A 26,616-nucleotide genomic window follows, 5' to 3' on the forward strand; every position below is an offset into this window, starting at 1 on the left:
TGCTTTTAGCAGGAGAAACTTGGGCAGGTTTATATCTAAGAAGAGCTAGTAGCAAGAAGAATGGGAAATGGGGCTATTAAAGAGATGGGAGAGTTTGCCTTATATATAAAATAAACACTTCTCCCTCTTAAAGTAAGAGAAAATGTATATATAGGTTTAGCTATAAATGAACTTATGTTTCCTTGTTTTGGAGATTGGGAAGGATGGTAGCAAAAAGTTGGGGAAATATTTATTGTTATTGGAGGCTCCAAGGAAGCTTCCTATAAATAGCACCACTTTTCTGCACCAAAGTTCTAAACAAGTTGAAAAACAAATAAAATAGTGGATTTGTAGCCCAGGAATACCAACTGCCTTTATTTCTGATGTAGCTAAATTGTGGGCATGGTTTTAGGTCTACTAGCCAAGTGGGACTTTAGAACTGCTAGCTCAGTTCCAGAATTAGGTAGATCTACTCACCCAGACAGGAAACATTGTGGGTCTTATGTGGGGGTTTCACCAGGATAACTTTAATTATGGACAAACAGAGGAAAGCTTAGGCTTCCTTGTGGCATCTTGCACCCAAGAACAAGAAAGGTGGAGTTGAATAGAACCTGTACAGTTCTTCTTACTAAATTTACCAATAAAAGAAACCACTCCCCTTCACAAGGGCAGAAAGTAGATAGGGGTGGGAAGGTCTGGAGTTTCAATGATTTAGCTCCCTGTATCAGGAGAAAATATCAGGAGTGTAGAAGTGTTTCCCACTAACAGCTTATGTTTTCTAAATAAACAAGAAAATAAAATAATCTGTTTGGAATAGGATAGGGGTGGGGGAAGGAAATATTATTGGCTTGAGAATGGTGTCAAGGTTTAGAATCATTATTTGGGTGAGTGGGAAAGCAAATCTCTTTCCAGTTTGAAGGTCCAGCAGAGGCTAATAGCCATAGATTTTTAGCAGCAGCCACACCATGGTGTGATCTTTAGCCAAGATCATTGGAGGCCTAGGATGAACTGAAATCCAAGAGAGGTGGTGTCACAAGGTGACTTTCAGGGAGGGAGTAGTCAACCACATGATTTGTATCTGAGAGGTCAGATAAGAAGAGAACAGAATGATGCCCACTGGATTTAGTAACTTAGATGTCATACATGGACTTCTGCTTTGGTGGAATAGAAACTAGACTGGAATAGGTTAAAAGGGTGAACAGAAAATGAGAAAATAGGAACGGCAGGCATAAACAACTCATTTTTTTTAAGACATTTTGCTATAAAGAGAATAGAAAAGTAGGGCAGTAACATTAGGGAGATAATGTTGGGTTTGGGTTGGATAATGGAGGGTTTTTGTTTAGTTTAGTGTTGTTTTTAGATGATATATGGAAGAGCATGCCTGAATTTTAGGGAAGCAGTCCAGTGGAAGAGAAGAGGTTGAAGATGTAGAAGAAATAAATATCTGCTTATAGTATTTTATACTTATAGAGACTTGGCCTGTAATTTGCTGAACTTTATAATAAGGATGGATAGAGATTATCTTTCAGTGTCTCTAGGAAACATGTTTTAAGTTCTTCTAAATTAAATTCATTAATTTTTTTTTGACATTTTAAAGAATGCATCGGGGATTTATGCAGAAATAGATGGAGCCAAAAATGAACTACAAGGAAAACTATCTAACCTGAGTAACCTCAGTCATGGTTTAGTCCAAGAAGCTATTGATCATGCAAAGAACCTTCAAGAAGAGGCTGATGAATTGAACAGGTAATATTCTGGCTTCAGAAATGCAAATATCTGTATGGGTTGAATATAATAGTCAATTCCACATGCCAGGGTTACTGGGATTCTATGTTAGCAGGTTGGTTTTAGGGTAGGAGTTGTTAGTTGGTTGGTCTCTCTGAAAGTCAATCACTTTTTATTGTAGTTATTTTGGACAGACTGTTTTTCAGTTTACAACTCTGTCAGATTAGAGACTTGTGGGGTTTGGGGGTGGGAGTGGCAATGAGGTGACCTAAGGAATTTTGGTTGGGGCATAATCACTGCATAATATATTACCAAGTAAATCAGATTCCTTTACAAAGTCTAACTCGACCCTCATTGCCTATTTATTTCATAGACAGCATTAACTTTCCACACCCAAATGTTTTAAGTAAAGCTTAAGTATTGGGAGTTGGCCATAAAACTGACTTCTCGTAAATACCCCAGCCATTCCACAGTGCCCAGCAGGAACTATTTGATTTCAACACCTGTTGAAAGAAAATCAATTGACAATTTTCCTTGCATCATTTAGAAGAGAATCACCCGCCCCTTGCCACTCAATTAATGTTAATTGAAATGTACTGAAAGATTGGAATTGAATTCATGACCCAGAAATAATAGGTATATAATGAGGTCATTATAAAGGAGGACTACAAATCTGGCAGTTAGTAACAAGGACCTGTAAAGGTCACGGATAAAGTAAGAACCAATATTAATTTCCATTCAAATTGTAAATCACCTTTTTTTTTTTCCTAATTGCCAAAATTTTCAAATATCCTGCCAGATCTCCCGAAACCTGAGTGAGGGAAACTGATATCATGTGAACTCTTGTTGTGTGAGATGTGTTATATCCAGCTCAATGTTATGCCCCCAGGATGTATGTTTTCGATCAAGGCGATAAAATGGAGTTTTGATCAAATACTGTATTTGCAATATACTATATTGGCAGAACATTGTTTTTGAGATCCATCCTATGGCTCTTATCTTTCTTTTGCCATTTTAATAACTATGTCCTGTTGATTGGGATCCCAGAACACACCTTTTCTAAATGACGCTCTGCAACAATGTTCTAGCCTGATTCTAAGGAAGTTACCACACACTTTACATGAAACATGATCAGAAATATTAATAATCCTGAAGCCTCTTTTGTGATTAGGATATTTCAGGCTGAATAGATGCAGGGAAATATCCAAATTTATTGATGCCTTCCCTTCAAATTGAAAATATTCTTCAACATCTATTGGGTATACACAATGATTTGCATGCTGTGCCTCAAACAGAGATAGACATAATTCATCAAGAAGCTTCTACCCAAAGCACATTTTTCTTCTGAATTTTGATTTAGCACCTGGTTTGTCCTTAGCAATAAAAATAAATAAAGGCTTTGCTTCTAGTTCTTTGATATATCTTCTTACTACTCTAGCCAGCAAAACTAAAAAATATTAGTAAATATTTGTAACATTTCATTCCTTTTTTTCTCCTGTCTTTAAAAACTCTTCTTATGTATCTTCCTCAGGTTTTACTTTCTGAACTGTTTCTAAGCACAAAGGGTTGGGCGAGGAACAAGATGGCAAGTATTTGGATAGGAATTACATCTGCAGAGCAGAGCTGTGTTCTGACTTTTGTAGGCCATTTGTATTTTTGCTTTGGTGGGCCCCTTCATCTGTAAAAAAAAAAAAAAATTTAAATTCTGTTCCATGACTGGTATAAAGACATAATAGTAATTATTATTATTCATTGTTTCTTCTGATTTAAAAAAAATGAAAATGAAAGCATTTTTGTGGACTCTGAAAACTACCTTGGGCCATGAGGTTGTGTCTACTGTGCCTAATGGATAAGTTGGCCCTGCTGAAGAGGAGATAGAATGATGATGACTTTGGATGAAAGAGTAGGAAGTAGCTGAGAAAACAAAGGGAAAGAGGAAGTGGCTCTAAGCCTGAGAAAACTGGAACCAGATGATCAAGGAGGCTAAGAAAGAATTGCCTGGACTCAAATGATAGGCTGGTTTGGAGAGATGAACGGGCATGGGATCTGCAATATCGTAAACTAGGATCATAGATTATCTTCTGGAAGTTATTGATGAATAAAATGAAACTAATTATCAATGCTTGGAACTGAAAAAAATAATAAAGGAACTGGTGGATTTAAGACTGAATAAAATTAAGACAAAAGATTCAGAAAGAGCAGTGGAAGGGGGAATAAGCTTTATCAATGAAGAAGAAGTACAGGTCAATAAAATAAATTATGTGGGTATGCATACAATTTGAAACTCCAATTCAAGAAATAGTTTAGGTATAATAATAAACCCTAATATTTACTGGACGCCAGACACAGTACCAAGCATTTCACATATTTAAATCCCAGTTAGACCTTTCATTAGTCCCCTGAGCCACATTCCATTATAACTCCTGTGAGAGTGCCCAGTGCATTATGGATACTCAGTAAATGTTAGTTGAAACTTACACCTGCCAGATAGGGCCAAAGGCAGAGAATATTGTATGTGTGAAGGCAGAGATAGGGAAATAGATGGGGGGCAGTGTGCACTTATGGGCACAGCTGGACCTTAAGTGAGACACACCTTAACAGCTCTATGCTGTTAGGCACCCTCTCTCAAGGCCTCAGCTTCTTTTATGGAAAAGGAAAAAATGTCTACATCATGGGTGTGGTAGGAATTGAAGAAATACTATAAGGAAAATGGCTAGCCCACTCTCTACCCATAAAAGTGCTCAGTGCATGTTATTCCCCTTCTCAGGGGAAAATGTGATCTGTTAAGTCAAGTGAAGTAAAGAGGAAAATAAGGTTGACCAGATAGAATGAAACCAACTCATACCGTCACTCAACACCAGGCTGAGGTTGCTTTTGCCCCCTCAGAGCCATGGTTGCTTTTATTAAGACACTAACAACACTGCTTTGAGTATGTGGTAGGTGGGGATGGTTATGGAGTTCACTCCTCTGCCTGACTTCCACCACATAAACAAACTCTTGCTATAAGAGGTGCAGAATGCTGTTTCTTCATCATCGTTCCTTTTTACTGTGGCTACTGCCAGACAGGCAGCTGGCCATGAAACCAAAAACGGTGAGGTCTTGAGGACAGCAGAGGCAGAGGAATGCAGAGAAGATGTGTTCCTCGGAAACACGGCTCAGGAAAGCCTTGCCAAGCCAGGTGACTTTGAATAACAGGAAGGAAGGTCCTGTGATCCCTGAAGTATTAAAATCAAAACTTACAAATGGCCCCATTTCCCACGGAGGTAGGAAGGAGAAATAATGAGAAGTGTGTTTGTTAACAGGAGTTTGCACAGTTCAGATACCAATGGGCTGGTACAGAAGGCTGTGGATGCATCAAATGTCTATGAAAATATTGTCAAGTATGTGAATGAAGCCAATGAAACAGCACAATTAGCCCTAAACATCTCCGACCGAATAAACGATGTAAGTATTCTCTTATTCTAAAGTACATTTATATGTTGCCTTTTCCCAGCTTATGACTTCTCTATTTTCTAATGTCGTCTCTTGAGCTTCTATAAAATACAAATGGAAGAGAAGGCAGGGGAGCCAAGGAGAGACCATTTTACTTATTCCGTGGTTTCAGTTGGGCAAGGTCTTCAAGATGTGTTATGCTCCTGTCAGCAAATGTCCATTTCCTTGACAGTTTTATTTAGCCAAAATCCACGAAGAAAATATATTTAAGACTAATTCCTGCTGATAGAGTAGGTGCTTTATGCATATATTCAGATTTTTTAAATTAATTTCAATTGTGAGCACTCCATGTCCACCAAACATATTCTCCCTCATTCCTGTCCCCCATCCTCTAGTAACCTCTAATATACTTTCTGTCTCTGCAAATTTGCTATTTCTAGACATTTCTTGTAAGTGACATCATACAATATTTGTCCTAATGTGACTTCCTTATTTCTCTGAGCATAATGTTTTCAAGATTCTTCCATGGTTCAGCATGTCTCAGAACTTCATTTTTTCTTGTGGCCAAATAATATTCCATTGTGTATACTGTACCACATTGTTTATTCAGTCATTTGTTGATGGACACTTGGGTTGTTTCCACCTTTTGGCTATTGCAACTAATGCTGCTGTAAACACTGGTGTAAAAATAACTGTTTGAGACCATGTTTTCAATTTCCTTAGGCTTATTCATAGAAGTGGAATTGCCCACTTATATGAATTTAACTTTCAGAGGAATCATCATATTGCTTTCCACAATGGTTTCACCCTTTCACATTTTCACCAATGCATTAGTTACAATTTCTCCAAATCTTCTCCAACGCTTGTTTTTTCCATTTAAAAAAAAAAATAGCTTTCATTGTGGGTGTGAAGTGGTATCTCACTGTAGTTTTGATTTGCATTTCCCTAATGCGTAATGACATTCAGATTTTTTTTAACTCAAAAATTATTTATTGAGTGGCATCTATATGACAAGGACTTTGGTGGAGCCTGGGCCATGGCACTGTTCTAGGTTCACTGAATTTTCCTCAGGAAACACTTGAGTTGAAAATGCCAGGGACATTATTTTCTCATGTTCACATTTGACCTTGGTTTTGAGCCATGAAAACGAAGTCATATGAATTTGGCTTGATGCTTAGCAGATAAACTGTGTCATTTAAATTCTAAAGCTATTAAAAACTGATTCCTTCTGCTGTAATTCTTACTCTCTCTCCACTGAATTCCTTTGTAGGCTGTGAGTGGGATTGATACTCAAATCATTTACCATAAAGATGAAAGCGAGAACCTCCTGAATGAAGCCAGAGAACTGCAAGCAAGGGCAGATTCTAGTAAATATCTTCATTTTCTTAACTTCCTACTAGTTTACAGCTGTTTCCTCCCTTTTGTACAGTATTTCTGCAGGTAGACAATTTCTAAGATTAAAGAATAATTGGTATTACAACTGAATAATATTTTAGTAGTTTCTGCTCAGAGTCAAGGAATTAAAAAGCAAAATCGAAAATTTCAAAATGAATTGTTGTTAAAAAAAAAAAACTTCTATGTAGTAAAATTACATGGAAACAAAACATAGAGTTATCCAGCATATGTTGGATACTCCTTGCTAATCCAATAGGCTTATTAGTAGAAATTTATCAGAAATCCCAATTTTCAAGGAGATAAGTTCATAAAATACACTCAATAAAACTATGTTGCATAAAATTTAATCTTTCTTGGACAATTTAGAAGAATCTTCAAAAATTTCCAGTCATCACCATGAAAGAAAATTAGGATGACAGGGTACCAAAAAGCAGTCTGGTTCTTTGCACTTTCTTGTAGTTTGTGTTCTACATTAATTCACTATGTTTACGACAAGTCTAATCATATGGAAAGAAGGAGCTCCAAAGGCCAGTGTTCCATCTGCTAAAGCAAGCACATGCAAGATTTTGAGAGGGAAGAAACATCAAAAGGTGAAATAATTTTAGTAAATGTTTAATCTTGTGATTCCACAATTGAATGGAATAAGAATGTCAGTAAACATTACTCATCTCCGTGTTAGTGAACTCATTACTAAGGACATTTGAGTGTTAGCTAATGAAGTCGGAAATCCATTATCTAGCTAGCTTCTAAATAACAAGTAAAAACAAAGGCAAAATTTGAAACTGAAAATTCCATGAAATCTTATCAAAGCAATTAATCTCAAATCTAACCCTGCATTTTTTTTTTTTACAAAATAGCCACTACACATAGAAAATAAATGCATTTTGTTTTTCATATGGAGCATACTTAACTACTTAATTACATAATTATTTTTATGTTTTCTGGGTAAGCAAAAGCAATTAAAATGCTATTAAGTTTCTCTAGTCTATTAATTTGTTACATAAGTCAAATAAATTTATTATGGAAGTCTAACCCTGAGCCTACTCTTTGGAAAAGAGTTAGAATGTTAGCAGTAAAGAACTAGAATATTAATAGCAAAATATTTAAAAATAAATCTTGCCATGTTTTATGTATTGTTTTTGTTCCTTATATGGGTAAGACCATAATATGGGAGACTTCTTGATGCAGTGACTTAAATATTTCATTTTCCTCAATAATTTGCAATGTATTTTCTCATCATTGATTTATTGCACCCCTGAAAGCTACTTTTCTCTCCTGGGAATGAAGTCTTCTCAAATTTCCATATTGTGTGTCCAAATAAGTCTCTCTGCCTCAGCCTCTTTGAATATTTTGCATTTCTGGCCACCTATTTCATGACTTTGTTTGATTAACATAGACTTACTTGTAAAAGTGACAGGGATAGGGGCTCAGGACTGTGTGGCTCAGAACTTCATAGGACTCTCTTTCTTTAGACAATACATAGGTTTGTGATATAAATTCAAGTTTTCAAATTAAACTGTATGTATTTACAGTTACAGTATCATTTCAAATTGCTGTTTCTTCATCTCCAACTGATTTTCAATGACCACAATCTTGGTTTTTCAGCTTTCTTTTTTTTCATGATCTATATCAAATAGCTAATAATCTATAATGAGCTTGGGGGCAGTTATATAAAGGAAACTTCTACTGAATTCTTTTATAAAATGAAAAATACTTTTGCAAGACAGTAGGTTCTAAATAGGACAAATCTTTTAAGAAACGTTTCCTCTTATAAAAATCCAGCCCCAAATAGATATTCTTTCTCCTATTTTTAATCAAGAGCTCCAAATACAAAGTCAAAAACACTCTTTCTCTGTATTAGCCTGTGATTTTTTTAGTCAGAAGACCCAAAAAGAGCTGAAAGATTGTTTGCATCACAGTATTCAAAATGTGAAACTAGGAAGAGAGAGAGAGAAGATGCAGTGCAGCTACAAAATAGTTTTAGTCCCTCCTTGCATTCTGGGAAAGTGCTTGGACTTTGTTACACCCTCTCGATGACAGTAGAAAAAAGGATAACTGAACAACAAACCAAACTCACCCAAACTGTGTAATAGAAAAGGGAAAGCACACCACCATAGGAGAGTATATTTACCAGCATGCTGGAGAGGAGGAGAATACAATAAGAAGCAAAAAAATTATTTTGCTGTCTGTCAAGAAACAGATTTCCTGATGCTTTGGAAGTAAACGAAGCAAAAACAGAAACAAAGAATTATACAGAAACAAAGAATTATTGAGATAGTTGATCGTTAAGTTCAGATGACGAGATAACACATCACAAAGCCTGTTTGGATTTACTCAGATAACCCCAGTTTAGAGATTATGGCACAAGCGCACTTTCAAGAATAATTTTTGTAAGAAAAACACAATTTATCAAAACCAATATACGAAACAGAAACTCTGAAACAGAACTGTATGTGTATGTCTCTATGTATGTATATATATGTATAATAAATTTAATCACTAATTAAACCTTTCTCATAACAAAATCTCAAGGTTCAGATGGCTTTTCTAGTGAATTTTCCCGAATCATTTGAAAAAGAAGTAACACCACTCTTATACAAACTCTTCCAGAAAATAGAAAAAGAGGAAATACCCTCCAGTTTATTCAGTGAAACCACCAAAACCTGATAGAGACATTAAAATAAAGGAAAATTATAAGCCAAATTCTCTGGTACAAAGATGTGACAATCCTAATCAAGATATTAGTAAATCAAATCAAATCTAGCATACGTAGAAATGATAATACATAACAACCAAGTTGAGTTTATTCTAAGATTTCAAAGATCATTTAACATTAAAAGATATCATTGCAATTCACCTATTTGCATAATAAAGGAGAAAATCATATGATCATCTCACTGGATATAGTAAAATCTTTTATTAAAATTTGATCCCTAGTCATGATTTTTAAAAAAATAATTCCGCAAACTAGGATTATAAGGCAATTTCCTTAATCTAATAAAGAGTAATAACAATATTAAGCAAAATATTAATACTGAAATATTGAAAGCTCTCCCACCAAGATTGGAAACAAGACAAGGATGCTCCTGATAACTAATTCAGCATGTAAAAATCCAGTTTAATTCTACATCCAACAATTAGCAAGTTAACTTTTCAAAATGATAACATAAGAATAGCATCAAAAGTATCAAATATCTAGGAATAAATCTGATGAAAGATGTTAATATCTCCACGTGTAAAACTTTAAGACTTTGCTGAAGGAAATTAAAGATCTAAATAAATGAAGATCTAAAGAAGAATTAGATCTAAGGACTTTAGATCAGAAACAATGTACATAAATACAGTATTCATTGAATAGAAGACTCAATTTTGTAAAAATGCTAATTTCCCCAAATTGATCTATAGATTCAATGCAATATCAATCAATATCAATACCAGAAATGTTTCTAGATAATAGTTGATTAGATAGATAGATGATATGAAATTAACAGGATGATTCTGTAATTTCTATGCAAATAAAAAAAAAAGCCAAATCTTGAAGAATAGAACCAAACCTGGAAGACTTAAGCTACCAGATTTGAGACTTATTATTACACTACAGAAATTAAGACAGAGATACAGAGATATTAAAAAGTATATACTGCATCATTTCTTTTAAAGTTTAAAAACAACTTCAACTGACAACTAGAGATAGAATTCAGCATAGTGGTTATCTTTGGGAACCAAGGGGAGCTGCTAGGGTGCTAATAACGTTCTATTTTCTTGACCTGGACACTGGTTATATTGTGTTTTCACCTTGTGAAAACTCTTCAAGCTATTCATTTATAATCTGTGCCCCTTTCTACATTCATGTTTTATATGAATTAAAAATTTGTTTGAAACAATTGAAAAAAAAGAATTTTCTTATGGAAACAGTCATCACCATACACAGAACTCTTCTTTACAGCTGATTATCAGTTGTGCTGCCAGGTGCTATTTTTTTTTTTTTTTTTTTTTTTTTTTAATCATCATTTTATTGAGATACATTCACACACCACGCAGTCATACAAAACAAATTGTACTTTCGATTGTTTACAGTACCACCACACAGCTGTACATTCATCACCCAAATCAATCCCTGACACCTTCATTAGCACACACACAAAAATAACAAGAATAATAATTAGAGTGAAAAAGAGCAACCGAAGTAAAAAAGAACACTAGGTACCTTTGTCTGTTTGTTTGCTTCCCCTACTTTTCTACACATCGATCCATGAACTAGACAAAGTGGAGTTTGGTCCTTATGGCATTCCCAATCCCACTGTCACCCCTCATAAGCTACATTTTTATACAACTGTCTTCGAGATTCATGGGTTCTGGGTTGTAATTTAATAGTTTCAGGTATCCACCACCAGCTACCCCAATTCTTTAGAACCTAAAAAAGGTTGTCTAAAGTGTGCGTAAGAGTGCCCACCAGAGTGATCTCTCGGCTCATTTTGGAATCTCTCTGCCACTGAAGCTTATTTCATTTCCTTTCACATCCCCCTTTTGGTCAAGAAGATGTTCTCCATCCCACGATGCCGGGTCTACATTCCTCCCCGGGAGTCATATTCCACGTTGCCAGGGAGATTCACTTCCCTGGGTGTCTGATCCCACGTAGGGGGGAGGCTGCCAGGTGCTATTAGTCACAGCAGCACTTTATTTTTCAAAGAAACAAATTGTTATCTCTACATCCTTTATGACTCACTTCATGACATCTTAAGTCACTCCGAGCGGTGCTACAAGTTTTCTGCAATCCTGCACCTCTTATTCTAAATGCACTTGTCCAGAATTGGTGATCTATGTTCAGTGTATTTGGTAATCAGAATTCTCGTTGCTGAAATGGAGACTTGGCAGAGGCATCCCAGCCCCACTGGTCCTTTGATCTGCTGCTTCTTCACAGGCAATGAAGAGGCAGTGGCTGACACCAGCCGGCGTGTGGGCGGAGCCCTGGCGAGGAAGGGCACCCTCAGAAACAGGCTCAGCGATGTCATTAAGCAACTACAGGCAGCAGAGAGAGGTAAGGGCCAGAGACAGAGCCCAGCTCTCTTGTTTGTTGACTGGGATGTAAGAGCGACCTTCAAAAAAGAATAGGTAATTTACCTAATTGATTTACCTAATTAGGCCACTCTTATAATAAATATTTTTTCTGGTATTAAGAGAAACTATGTTCACTACCAAAAAAAAAAAAAAAATTGTTCTAGAAAGTAAAGTTAAAATAAATACATAAATTTAAAAGCTGCAATAGCATAGATATTTTTTAATGACCATTATTAAAATTTAAGTGCATTTCCCAGCTGTAGTCCCATAGTATGCCAAAGCTCTAGCCAGGAGAACATTAGCCGTTGAGAATCCTCATCAACAGCATGGTCACAGCCACCCTTTATTGAGGGTTACTGCATGCGAGGCCCTGTGCTAAGTGCTTTACATTCATTATCTCATGCGAGTAAACCATCGCTATTGCCTTTATGCCGATGTGAACCTCAAGGCTTGTCAGGGTCAGGGAACTTACTCCAAAAGGCACAGCCAATAAGAAGCAGACCAGGATTCAAGCCAACATTTGTCAGAATTCAGAGCATGCGAGGTTGAATTTAAGGTCTCCCCACTTTAAAAATTTGACGTTACATCACCCAAGTGACATTTAATTATTTTTATTATAGAAGGAATACATAATCTTTATAGAAAAATTAGAAAATACAGATAAGGAAAAGAGAAGAAAAATCACTTATAATCACTTAGAATCCCATCACCTAAAATTATTGTTGTAAACGTGTTATGTTATTTTTATTTTGAGTAGATAACATCTTAATAAAAACAGGATTTCACTATATATACTCTTTTGAAACTTGCCTTTCTTATTTGAAATACCTTTATTAACTTACTTCCCTACCATGGCATAATTTTAAGGGCAAAATGTATTCTAACAGAATATTTTTCACATAGAAGAAAGTGATATTTGCAATGAATTTTAATGACTATCTTAATGAATTAAAATCTCATATGCATTTTCTGTGGCTTCTAACCCAAGGAAATATTAATTACTCTATTTTTAAAATTTACTTCTTAATTTGAAAATGTTTCAAGTGAGCCAGATCATTTTAATGAGACTTTAGAGTCTCTCAAACTCACTTATTAATGCTGTTCACAATATTCTTATGCACCTAAATTATGCCATAATTAACATATCTTTAAAAATATTAATCTTGCTTAAAAGTCCAAAATTTAAGTCTGTTTCATCACAGTAAGTAATTGGATACTACTGTTCTGCAACAAATGCCTGCTTCTCTGCAAAGTTAATCTCCTTGTATTCTGAGAGAAGGTGATGCTCAGCCGCGCCTGGGTCAGGCCTGGCAGATCATGGGAGAAGCCAACAAGACAACGGTGGAGGTCCAGCAGGCCATCACCCCTATGGCCAACAATCTGACCAGCTGGTCCCAGAATCTTCAAGATTTTGACTCTTCTGCTTATAACACTGCAGTGGACTCTGCTAGAGATGCAGGTATCACTTAGAACCTTCGCAATTTGGATCCAATTGAGGAATTGGCCATTAAACTTTACACATTTTGTTGAAAAGCATTTTTTTCATTTGGGTTTTTAAGTGGAATGTTGTAGAAAGGAGAAAAATTTTTGCTTCAGTTCATCTATCAGAGGAAAATATATATATATATATATATTTCACATACATACACCCTAGATACGTTGGCAAAAAGTCATAATTTCTCTATATGAGATAATGGTAGCAATTATTTTTCTCAAGGTGATTAAGATGGGTCCTTTGGGGAGGAAGAGAGATTATATGTTAGGCTGAATAACCTTAACAAAATGTTGTTTAGTTTTTAGGAAAAAAATTTACTGAAAATTTGCTAAAGCACATTGCTTTTCCTTGCCTGTGTACAGCAGGTTATTACCAACAAGATTGAATATGGCCAAACATTACCTCAGTCTCCCCTTAAGAAGAACAGTCTGTTGGTTAAATTGAATATACAAATTTGTAGCAATGCAAATAAAATATTTTGATGCCTGCCTAATTTTTTTTAGCTACACATAAATATTTAAAATCAGATATTACCCAGGATACCAGATTACTTGGGAAATGTAATTATTTCCTTTCTCACATTTTTATTCATCTCTTCACAAAAGTCTTAACTATCAGTGTCTTTGTCATGTCTAAAGCCTTTAGTTCTCCAACATGGTTTTGCAGACTATAGTATCTTCACTTTATCTATATTGTTTAAGAAACAATTCTGAATCCATATATGATAACCATCACTAGAAATTTTATCCAAAATCACAAATACCCATTCCCACAACATGAAGATAGTTCTTTCATATTTGTCTTTAATTTTTAGTTAGAGAAGTTGCAGGTTTACAGGAAAATCATGTAGAAAATAGAGTTCTCTTATACCACCTCCCATTAACACTTTGCATTTGGTGGTATATGTGTTACAATTGATAAAAGAATATTATTATAATTGTACTATTAACTATAGCTCATGGTTTACATTTGGGTTCCCTGTTTGTGTTGTACAGTCCTGTGTTGTTTTGCTGGAGTTTATTTTCCTTTTTTATTCTAATAACATATACACAATCTAGAATTTTCCCTTCAACCACATTTGAGTATATAATTCAGTGCTATCAAAATAAGCTCAGAATGTCATGCTACCATCACCACCACCCACTTCCAAAATTTTTCCATCACCCCAAATAAAAACTCTGTACAATTTAAAGCATTAAATCTGGATTCCTTACCCCTACCATGACCCTGGTAACCCATATTCTAGTTTCTGACTCTTATGAATTTGCTTATTCTAATTATTACTATCAGTTAGATCATACATATTTGTCCCTTTGTGTCTGGCTTATTTCAGTCAACATGATGTCTTCACAGTTCATCCATTTTGTTGCATGTATCAGAACTTCAGTCTTTATATATCTATATATAATATATATAAAAATATGCATACATTTTTTCATCTTTTAAGCATATATTCATGAGTTCTTCCATTTAACCTCTCACTTAATTGCCTTTAAAATTTGATCTTTAAAAGATTTGCTTACATCACATCCAAAATTTGCATTTATAAAGATATTGCCCAGGAATATTTGTTAAATCTGAGTTAAGTTTCTTCAGATTTCTTTTGCTCCTTTCTTATCCTCCTGTCAGGAGATTCTAATGAGCATCCAGAACTACTATCGATTGAAACTGTATCAGGCTAATGTGTTTTCTTCAAACAGTACTTCGTGTTTCAAAACAAAATAATTGAGGCAGCATACCATAACATAATATAAAGTAACTCCCTTTTTCTGAGCAAATTGGGGAGAGGGACAGGACCCTGTCTTATATATATTACCATATCAAAATGTAACGTAAGGAAGAAAGAGTAAGATGCCCCTGGAGACCATTCCCCAACAAAATCGTGAAACAACTATCAAAAACTGGCAGAACCATCTTCTTCAAACCTCCAGAAACAGTTAAAGGATTCAGCTGGATGAGTGCTGAATCGAGAAAGCACAGCTTTAAAAATGTAGGCAAATCTCCTGACACTATTGCCACCCTCTTTCCCTCCTACTCCCTGACGTGGTGTGGAGCCAGCCTGTGCTCCCGCTGTGTGTACCGAGTCCTGTTCTGGAGGAGCAGAACAACCCCTGTGCACATGCTAGGGTGCCTGTGTAGATACCAATATCTCAGCAAATGCAGAGCCAATTTGCAAAGACTGTGAAAGGTGGATCTGGAAAAAGAAGAGCAAATTAAACCCAAAGCAAGCAGAAGGAAGGAAATAACAAAGATTAAAGCAGAGATACATGAAATAGTACATTAAAAAAAAAAATAGTGAGAGGCAATGAAATGAAAACTTGGTTCTTTGAAACGAGCAGTAAAATTGACAAACTTTCAACTAGATGACAGATTAACAAAAGAGAGGATGCAAATAACTAAAATCAGAAATTAAAGGGGGTCATTACTACTGAACCCACAGAAAGAGGATACTATGAATAAATGTATACTCAAAATTAGAAAACTTAGATGAAATGAACATATTCCTAGAAATACATGAACAACCTACACTGGCTCGAGAAGAAATAGAAGTTCCCAACAGACCAATAACAAATAAAGATATCCAATCAGTCATCAAAAACCTCCCAACAGAGAAAAGCTACGACCAGATGGCTTCACAGGGTAATTTTACGAAACTTTCCAAGAGTAATTAACCATAATCCTGCTCAAACTATTCCAACAAATTGAAGAAGAGGGAATGTTTCCTAACTCATTCTATGAGGCCAACATATAAAGCCAGATAAAGATACCACAAGTAAAGCCATATAAAGATACCACAAGTAAAGAAAATTACAGACCAGTTTCTCTTATGAATATGGATGCAAAAATCCTCCACAAAATACTAGGAAAACAAATCCAATAGGACATTATAAGAATTATATCCTGTGATCAAGTGGGATTTATCCCAGGGACAAAGGTGATTCAACATAAGAAAATCAATAAATATATCATATCAATTGACACAGAAAAGGACTTTGACAAATTCCAGCACCTCTTCTTGATCAAAATACTTAGAAAGTAGAAATAGGAGGAAATGTCTTCAACATAATAAGGAGCATATATGAAAAATCCACAGCCAACATTTTACTAAAATGGTTAAAGACTGACATTCCCTCCAAGATCAGGAATAAGACAAGAATGCTCACTGTCACAAATGTTTTTCACCATTGTTCTAGAAGTTCTAGCCAGAGCAATTAGGTAAGAAAGAGAAAGGACACCTAAATTGGTAATTAAGAAGTAAAACTCTCCCTATTTTCAGATGACATGATCTTATATAGTTAAAATCCTGAAAAATCTACCACAGCTACTAGAGCTAATTAATGAATTCAGCAAATTGGCAGGGTACAAGACCAACATGGAAAAATCAGTAGTGTTCCTGTATACTAATAATGAACAATCTAGAGAGGAAATCAAGAAAAAAATTCCATTCACAAGAGCAAATGGAAGAATCAAATATCTAGGAATAAGTTTAACTAAGGATATAAAGGACTTGTACATGGAAAACTACAAAACATGCTGAAAAAAATCAAAGAAGACCTAAATAAATGGAAATACCGTCCATGTTTGTGGATAGAAAATCCCAATTCTACCCAAGGTGATTAATAGACCTACTGCAATCTCATAAAAATTCCAACAGCCATGTCTGCAGAAATGGAAAAGCCAAGCATCAAATTTATGTGAACAGATAAGGGTTCCTGAATAGCCAAAACCATCTTGAAAAGAATAATGAAATTGGAGGACTCATATTTCTCAATTTGAAAACTTATTACAAGGCTACAGTAATCAAAACAGCATGGTACCTGCACAAGGACAGGCATATAGACCGATGGTATTGAGTTAAGAGTTGAGAAGTAATCCCTCACATCTGTGGCCAATTTATTTTGATGCAAATGCAAGACCTCTCAATGGGGAAAGAATAGCCTCTTCATCAAATGGTACTGGGAAAATTACATATCCATATGCCAAAATTAACTCAAAATGGATCAAAGACTTAAAAATAAGAACCAAAACTATAAAATGCTAGAAGAACACATAGGGAAGCATCTGGGAGACTTCGTGTTAGGCAATGGTTTCTTAGAATTTATGAGCAACAAAAGAAAAAGTAGATAAATGGGGCTTCATCGAAATTAAAAACTTTTGTGCATCAATGGTCTTCATCATAGATGTAAAAAGACAACCTACAGAAACACAAACCACAGATCTGATAAGGCTTTTATATCCAGAATATATAAAGAAATTCTACAAGTCAACAACCAAAAGTCAAGCAACCCAATTAAAAAATGAGTAAAATACTTGAAGAGACATTTCTCCAAGGAAGATACACAAATGGCCAAAAAGCACATAAAAGATGTTCAACATCATTAGCCATTGGAAAATAGAAATCAAAACCACAAAGAGATGCCATTTCATACCCACTAGAATGGCCACTATTTTTTTTTAAAGTGGAAAATAATAAGCATTTGGAGAGGATGTGGAGAAATAAGAACACTCATTCATTGTTGGTGGGAATGTAAAATGGTTCACCACTATGGAAACAGTTTGGTGGTTCCTCAGACAGTTAAGTATAGAATTACCATATGATCCAATAATCCCACTTCTAGGTATATACCCAAAAGAATTGAAAGCAGGGACTTGTACAGATATTTACACACCGATGTTCATAGCATTGCTATTCACAATTCCCAAAAGATGAAGCAACCCAAGTGTCCATCAAGAGATGAATGGATAAACAAAATGATATGGTATGCACATACAGTGGAGTATTATTCAGTCGTAAAAAGAAATGAAGTTCTGACACATGTAACAAAATGGATGAACTTGGAGACATCATGTTAAGTGAAATAAGCCAGACACAAAAGGACAAATATTGTATGATCTCACTGATATCAAATAGTGAAAATAAGAAAATTCATAAGAGTCAGAAACTAAAATACAGGCTACCAGGAGCCAGGATGGGGGCAGGGCATGGGGAATTAATGCTTACTTGCTACAGAATTTCTGTTTAGGTGGATGGAAAAGCTTTGGTAATGGATGGTGGTGATGGCAGCACAACATTATGAATGTAATTACCACTGAATTGTATATTTGAATGTGGTTAGAAGGGGAAATTTTAGGTTGTATATATGTTACTAGAATAAATTTAAAAAGAACAACAACATAGGCCTGTACAACACAGGGAACCCTGATGTACACTATGTACTATGGTTAATAGTATAATTGTAATAATATTGTTTTATCAATTACAAGGAACATACCATACTAATACAAAGTGTTAATAGTAGGGGTTGGTATACAGGAATCTGTATTTTCTGCATGATTTTTCTGTAAACCTACAACTTCTCTAATTAAAAAATGCATGAAAGCTGTTAAATAAAATTGTAATGTGATACTTTAAATGGTCTTTATTAGATTTAATTTAAAAATGGCTAATGTGGTTGGTGATCCAGACAACAAATATTTACCTCTGTATTAACTAATACAATAAACTGACAGTTGCTATTATTTGCTCTTATTTTCCTCTATTCCATTCCTTGTGCCAGAGAAAACCCTGTTCCTGAATACAGAAAAAGAGAAGTTTCCTTGATCCCAACTCAGATATTCTCCAGAACCTGCTTAGTTTGGCTCTAGACAGTTTGCTCTGGCACTGCAGCAAATATTCAATTTTTGCAGCAGAATGCCCAAAGATATACATTCTCTACTCCAGTGGTTCTCAAACTTTAGCAGGCACCAGAATCCCCTGGAAGGTTTGTTAAAGCACACGTTGCTGGGCCCCGCACCCAGAGTTTCTGATTCAGTAGAACTTGTTGACGTTCCAAGTTCCCAGGTGATGCTTATGCTCTGGTCTGGGGACCACACTTTGAGGACCTCCACTCCTGGAGGTGAAACTTTGGAGTAAAGTTATGCCATGCTCTGTGCTTTGGGCTTCTCTCATCAAGCACAGTCCTATGATTTGTGCTCTTTTCTACAGGTAAGTTTTCCCAGCCTTTCTTGACTTGTTAATATTACTTAGAAATGCAAACAGAACCTGTGCTTGATGGTGAAAGAAGAATCTGCATATTTGTCGTGGATACTGCCCTTTAGAAACATACTTTATAAGTCTGCTTGCTTTGCATACAACTTGAAGATCGAGATGTACCATAAATGCCACAAAATAGGCATCAATTATGGTTTTGGCTTAGCTATTATTTGTGGAGGCTTGAAAATAATTTCTTATAGTTCTGCCAAAAGTAATCATGTGTTTGTTGTCTCTTCATCTGATCACTGAAATATAATCGATAATTGAAATATTTACTGTAATGATTTTTTTTAACTATAGTGAGAAATCTGACAGAGGTTGTCCCTCAGCTCCTGGATCAGCTTCGAACGGTTGAGCAGAAGCGACCTGCAAGCAACGTTTCTGCCAGTATCCAGAGGATCAGAGAGCTCATTGCTCAGACCAGAAGTGTGGCCAGCAAGGTAACTGATGAAAAGAGTCATCAATCTCTTGGTGATAATGAGAACCTGAAGCCAAGCTCCAACTCCTCGGGCAGCTTCCCAAGCCCTGAACCTTAAGACTGTATTATTTAGCTCCATGGTTCTCAACCCAGGCTGTTCATTAGAATGATGTACAGAGCTTTAGGGCAAAAAAAAAAAAAAAAAAGAAAAGAAAAAAAATCCTTTTCCTAACCTCAAAACAATAAATCAGGCTCTCTAGAGAGAGGACTCAGCACCTGTATTTTTTTAAAGCCTCGCAGGTGCTTCTAAGGTGTACCCAGGCTTCAGAGCCACTGAGTTAACTTAATCAACAAAGCTGACCTCACAAAAGAAATCAAGTAAAGCCAACACCAACAGAAGAGTCAATACATTATATTATCATTATTCATTATTTTAACAGTTGTTTTAGTGAAGTGACCATAATAATCTTGCCCATCTGTCCTACCTCTTCAAGAAATCCTCTGATTCCGCATAAGAGATTATGTGAAGTTCTTACTGAACACTGGGCTTGATGAGGACCAGAATCACATAAGGACTAAGCTGCAGAAACTCAACAGAGACCCTCTTGTGGGACATTTATACAGAAGCAGCCCAACAAGGCCTTAACCAGGGTAGGAACATCTCCTGACACAGCAAATGACATTTTCCAGTGCAGTAAAATAGTGCTTATGCTGGTCCTCTTTTTAATTTGTTTTTTTTGTTTGTTTTTTGTTTGTTTGTTTTTAAGATTTAAAGATCAGCATCATTTTACAACCAAGTTATATTGTTTTACTTTCTCAATTGAGAAGTGGCCTGAACAGACTATTGGCCCTAATTACTGACAGAAAGAAGAGTTAGAGGTAAACCATTTTGTAATGAAGGAGATCATTTTTGGTAATGTGTCCAACTTTTAAATGACATGATAAATGCTCCCATATTGCAAACTATTTTATTTAGATAGCAGGGTGAATATTTAAAAAAAAAAAAAGTTTATTTTAAAGTTACATCAAGAAATAGTATTCTCAAAGCTAGGTTTCTGTGAGGGCGTTCTTGTAAGTTTATATGGAGTACACCTATGACGCCTTAATCATCTAAAACCATTTTCTAAAGAGAGTCTATTTTGGAGCCCCCTCAGCTCTCCAAAATGAGATGCTTTCTGTACGGACATGCACCCGTCTCAGACTCGCAATTTTTACGAAAGACTTTAATCCCAACCCTGCTCAATTGTTTATTAAAATGTATTGCTCTTTACTCAACTGCAGCTTAGGACAGCTGCATTCCAGGGACTTTGGAAAATATTGTTGAACTCACTGAAAATCAACATTAACCAAAATCAATATTATTTATTGACGTAAATGTTATTTTAAAAGATTTGCACAAATGGTGAGTATACACAATACATCCACTTCCAAATACTCTGAAAATCACTCCTGACCCAGACTGGTTCAGCAGGGAACAGGAGACCTTAGGCATAAGCCATATCACATCGAGCCTCTGAGAAGTACATTTACTGAATTGGGCTTTGTTGTGATGCCTTTCTGAAAACCATTGTAAGGAACATCTTAATGAGCCTGCCATCACAAATTGTTATACAGTTAGAGTAAGGTGCTTGGAAGCACTTCATAGTTATCATTATATTTAATCCTCATTTTATCAATGTGGAAACTGAAGCAAAGAGGGGTTACGTGATGTGCTCACAGTCACACAGCTAATAAGTTAAAAAAAAACAGATTTCAAACCCTGGTGTGACTTCCGAGTTGTGTCTATATTCCTCCCAACTGTACAGCATGGTTAGGAGGATATTGTCTACACCCTCACCATATGCTCCCTTTATGAAGACCCTGGGGAGAAAGTCCCAGCTGTGTTAGTACCCAAGATTAGTTATACTTCTCCTGAGCAATTAATTTTTGTTAATTTTACATGCCTTATGAGTTGTATAACTAACCAAAATCCCTTCAAGTTGCTTAGTTCACTTAAATCAAGTATATGTAGTTCATTGTGGAATTCATATTTATCCTCCTCCTTGGATCTACTTTGTCACCCTTTTGTTGCTTTCTTTCACTCCATTTTAAATTCAAACTCTTGCAATCTGCCTTAAATCCTTTTTCCAACCAGGTGGAGACAGAAGTAAGTAAACAAAGGCATGGAGGAGAGTAGCATTCAGGAATGAGGGGAGCCCACTGAGAACTGTGGCAAAGCTGGGAAATCACACAGTGTGCCCATTACTTTAGAGCCCTTTTAATGGAACAATTTTGTAACTCCAGATTCAAGTCTCCATGATGTTTGATGGCCAGTCAGCCGTTGAAGTCCACCCCAAAACCAGTGTGGATGACTTAAAGGCCTTTACATCCCTGAGCCTGTATATGAAACCTCCTATGAAGAAGCCAGAACTGACTGGGACTGCTGATCAGTTTATCCTGTACCTTGGAAGCAAAAACGTAAGAGCATGAGGTTTTAAAAGAGGGGATAATATTAAAAAGGAAAGATGGGTGCTTTCTCCTTTTCCTTAAAGCAAAGCTACCTATGGGAACAAATTCCCATTCTGGTTTCTCAAAAGATATAAATCATTTTAATGACAAGACTAAACTGGTAATTCAAGGACAATAATATCTTCTCAGTGTGGGATATTTCAGCAGTTGCTCATATCAGCATCACACTACTAACTTCGAGGAATCTGAATGCAGCATTTCAAGGGCCCTTGGACTAACAGCTGCCTATTTATGTTTGATTCTGAAACCTGTTTGAAAATGCAGAGATCAGTATTGTTGGGCGAGTCAAGCAGTGTTATCACACTCCTGGCAGCCGTCTAATTTCCACAAGGCTTCAATTGCTGCCCTCCACGTTCAGGATGCACCTGAACAGCCAGCACAGGTGGCAGCACCAGGTGTGGCCACAGGGAAGCTATGAAGGAAGAGCAGCTGTCAAACAGGAGTTTGGGGTAATAATTCAGGCCAGGAGTCTCTTGTTTACAGCGAAACATTTGGATTGCTAATTATCTTTGGAAGAAATGAAAATAAAAGACATTATTTCCTATGAATTTTATTTGTGACTTCTTGACATTTCAGGCCAAAAAAGAGTATATGGGTCTTGCCATAAAAAACGATAACCTGGTATATGTGTATAATTTGGGAACTAAGGATGTGGAGATTCCCCTTGACTCCAAGCCAGTCAGTTCCTGGCCTGCTCACTTCAGCATCGTCAAGATTGAAAGGTAAAGTGAATCCATGACACAGGGTTTATATGCACATTTCATAAGAAATCTATTGAATGCATAAGAAATCTATTGACTCAACAATCTTCCTGTTGCATTTTCTTCCCTTTATCCTTTCTTCTCTTTCTTTCTTTATTCCTGTACTCCTTCCAAACACCTCAGTGGAAAAGAAAAGATTAGAAAAAGTGGTCATCATTTCTAAAAACAGCAATCTGAGTATCAGATCTTTATCTGGCAAATCCATGACTTAATTCCAAGATGAATCTTTTTTTCCCTTGCTCATTGATTGTTGACTTTCTGTAAATGCTTATTCATGGGACTAAATTAAATCAACAATCCTGTGATGAGGAAATATTAACATTTTATCATTGGGAAAAAATCTTTTCTACAAATAATATGCTTAATAAAGAAAAAAAAATTATTTGTCTCAACAGGGTCGGAAAACATGGAAAGGTGTTTTTGACAGTCCCAAGCCTAAGTAGCACAGCAGAGGAGAAGTTCATTAAAAAGGGAGAATTTGCAGGAGATGACTCCTTGCTGGATCTGGACCCTGAGGATACGGTGTTTTATGTTGGTGGGGTGCCTTCAAACTTCAAGGTAAGACATTCTACTGTATTTTGACATATTACAAACCTATGGTGATTTCTTTTATAAATCCTTAATACCTATAGAGATTTGAAAAAGGAAAAAAAAATCCTGGTTATCATTTAAGAGCATAGTTCATTGGGTAGTAGAATTCTGAACCAGGACTCTATAAATATGGTCTCCGCTACCCAATTTTTTCATTTTCAAGTGCTTTCAAGCTATAGCTAACACTTTATTAGCTATAGATCAATCAATCTGTAGGTCAATTTATTTCATTCAGATGAATCCATGTGTATGTGATATCACTTCACCTGCTACTGTAGGAGGGTCTGCACTTTGTGTGTGTCCCCACAGCTAGGATCGAGTCTTCAGCTTGCAGATTGAAGTTTCAAAAAAACTTAGTTTTCTCAGTTAATATAGGCATGACATAAAACATTAGGGGCGAGAGGCGGGGCAAGATGGCAGACTGGTGAGCTGTATGTTTTAGTTACTCCTCCAGGAAAGTAGGTAAAAAGCCAGGAACTGCGTGGACTGGACACCACAGAGCAATCTGTCTTTGGGCATACTTCATACAACACTCATGAAAACGTGGAACTGCTGAGATCAGCGAAATCTGTAAGTTTTTGCGGCCAGGGGACCCGCGCCCCTCCCTGCCAGGCTCAGTCCCGGGGGAGGAGGGGCTGTCAGCTCCAGGAAGGAGAAGGGAGAATTGCAGTGGCTGCTCTTACCGGAAACTCATTCTACTGATTCAAACTCCAACCATAGATAGACTGAGGCCAGACACCAGAGACTCTGAGAGCAGCCAGCCCAGCAGAGAGGAGACAGGCATAGAAAAAAAACAACACGAAAAACTCCAAAATAAAAGCAGAGGATTTTTGGAGTTCTGGTGAACACAGAAAGGGGAAGGGCGGAGATCAGGCCTTGAGGCGCATATGCAAATCCCGAAGCAAGGCTGATCTCTCTGCCCTGGGCACTTTTCCTTAATGGCCCTGGTTGCTTTGTCTATTAGCATTTCAAAAACCCATTAGATCTCTGAGGAGGGCCGTTTTTTTTTTTTTTTTTTTTTTTTTTTTTTTTTTTTTAAATCCTTTTTGCTTTTTCTAAAACAATTACTCTAAGAAGCTCAATACAGAAAGCTTCAAAGAATTGAAATTTGGGCACGTCAAGTCAAGAGCAGAACTAAGAGAGCTCTGAGACAAAAGGCAATAATCCAGTGGCTGAGAAAATTCACTAAACAACACAACTTCCCAAGAAAAGGGGGGTGTCCGCTCACAGCCACCATCCTGGTGGTCAGGAAACACTCCTGCCCATCGCCAGCCCCATAGCCCAGAGCTGCCCCAGACAACCCAGTGTGACGGAAGTGCTTCAAATAACAGGCACACACCACAAAACTGGGCGTGGACATTAGCCTTCCCTGCAACCTCAGCTGAATGTCCCAGAGCTGGGAAGGGGGAGCAGTGTGAATTAACAGAGCCCCATTCACCCATCATTTGAGCAGACTGGGAGCCTCCCAACACAGCCCAGCAGCCCAGAACTGCCCTGGGGGGACGGCACTCACCTGCGACATAGCACAGTCATCCCTCAACAGAGGACCCGGGGTGCACAGCCTGGAAGAGGGGCCCACTTGCAAGTCTCAGGAGCCATACGCCAATACCAAAGACTTGTGGGTCAGTGGCAGAGACAAACTGTGGCAGGACTGAACTGAAGGATTAGACTATTGCAGTAGCTTTAAAACTCTAGGATCATCAGGGAGATTTGATTGTTAGGGCCACCCCCCCTCCCCGACTGCCCAGAAACACGCCCCACATACAGGGCAGGCAACACCAACTACACACGCAAGCTTGGGACACCAATTGGGCCCCACAAGACTCACTCCCCCACTCACCAAAAAGGCTAAGCAGGGGAGATCTGGCTTGTGGAGAACAGGTGTCTCGTGGACGCCACCTGCTGGTTAGTTAGAGAAAGTGTACTCCACGAAGCTGTAGATCTGATAAATTAGAGATAAGGACTTCAACTGGTCTACAAACCCTAAAAGAACCCTATCAAGGTCAGCAAATGCCACGAGGCCAAAAACAACAGAAAATTATAAAGCATATGAAAAAACCAGACGATATGGATAACCCAAGCCCAAGCACCCAAATCAAAAGACCAGAAGAGACACACCTAGAGCAGCTACTCAAAGAACTAAAGATGAACAATGAGACCCTAGTACGGGATATGAAGGAAATCAAGAAGACCCTAGAAGAGCATAAAGAAGACATTGCAAGACTAAATAAAAAAATGGATGATCTTATGGAAATTAAAGAAACTGTTGACCAAATTAAAAAGATTCTGGACACTCATAGTACAAGACTAGAGGAAGTTGAACAACGAATCAGTGACCTGGAAGATGACAGAATGGAAAATGAAAACATAAAAGAAAGAATGGGGAAAAAAATTGAAAAACTCGAAATGGACGTCAGGGATATGATAGATAATATGAAACGTCCGAATATAAGACTCATTGGTGTCCCAGAAGGGGAAGAAAAGGGTAAAGGTCTAGGAAGAGTATTCAAAGAAATTGTTGGGGAAAACTTCCCAAATCTTCTAAACAACATAAATACACAAATCATAAATGCTCAGCGAACTCCAAATAGAATAAATCCAAAAAAACCCACTCCGAGACATATACTGATCACACTGTCAAACATAGAAGAGAAGGAGCAAGTTCTGAAAGCAGCAAGAGAAAAGCAATTCACCACATACAAAGGAAACAGCATAAGACTAAGTAGTGACTACTCAGCAGCCACCATGGAGGCGAGAAGGCAGTGGCACGATATATTTAAAATTCTGAGTGAGAGGAATTTCCAGCCAAGAATACTTTATCCAGCAAAGCTCTCCTTCAAATTTGAGGGAGAGCTTAAATTTTTCACAGACAAAGAAATGCTGAGAGAATTTGCTAACAAGAGACCTGCCCTACTGGAGATACTAAAGGGAGCCCTACAGACAGAGAAACAAAGACAGGACAGAGAGACTTGGAGAAAGGTTCAGTACTAAAGAGATTCGGTATGGGTACAATAAAGGATATTAATAGAGAGAGGGAAAAATATGGCAAACATAATCCAAAGGATAAGATGGCCGATTCAAGAAATGCCTTCACGGTTTTAACGTTGAATGTAAATGGATTAAACTCCCCAATTAAAAGATATAGATTCGCAGAATGGATCAAAAAAAATGAACCATCAATATGTTGCATACAAGAGACTCATCTTAGACACAGGGACAC

The 26,616-nt window shown here is 36.9% G+C and overlaps 1 protein-coding gene across 4 annotated transcripts in view; it reads left to right on the plus strand.

Moving 5' to 3' along the window:
• The window catches only part of LAMA4 (laminin subunit alpha 4), a 157,274-nt gene that overhangs the window by 93,114 nt on the left and 37,544 nt on the right, over positions 1 to 26,616 (plus strand). For 2 of the 4 annotated variants that reach the window (XM_037842608.1, XM_037842610.1), the window contains exons 13-21: positions 1,577 to 1,725; positions 5,007 to 5,148; positions 6,407 to 6,503; positions 11,453 to 11,569; positions 12,866 to 13,048; positions 19,419 to 19,558; positions 21,820 to 21,993; positions 22,621 to 22,766; positions 23,201 to 23,363. In XM_037842608.1, coding sequence (XP_037698536.1) covers positions 1,577 to 1,725; positions 5,007 to 5,148; positions 6,407 to 6,503; positions 11,453 to 11,569; positions 12,866 to 13,048; positions 19,419 to 19,558; positions 21,820 to 21,993; positions 22,621 to 22,766; positions 23,201 to 23,363 — 1,311 coding nt within the window. The remainder of the gene's footprint in view (positions 1 to 1,576; positions 1,726 to 5,006; positions 5,149 to 6,406; positions 6,504 to 11,452; positions 11,570 to 12,865; positions 13,049 to 19,418; positions 19,559 to 21,819; positions 21,994 to 22,620; positions 22,767 to 23,200; positions 23,364 to 26,616) is intronic. The other 2 variants (XM_037842609.1, XM_037842611.1) reach the window with 1 other exon arrangement.

Source organism: Choloepus didactylus, chromosome 7 (assembly GCF_015220235.1).
Source record: "Choloepus didactylus isolate mChoDid1 chromosome 7, mChoDid1.pri, whole genome shotgun sequence".
In the NCBI taxonomy this organism is placed as follows: Eukaryota; Metazoa; Chordata; class Mammalia; order Pilosa; family Megalonychidae; genus Choloepus; species Choloepus didactylus.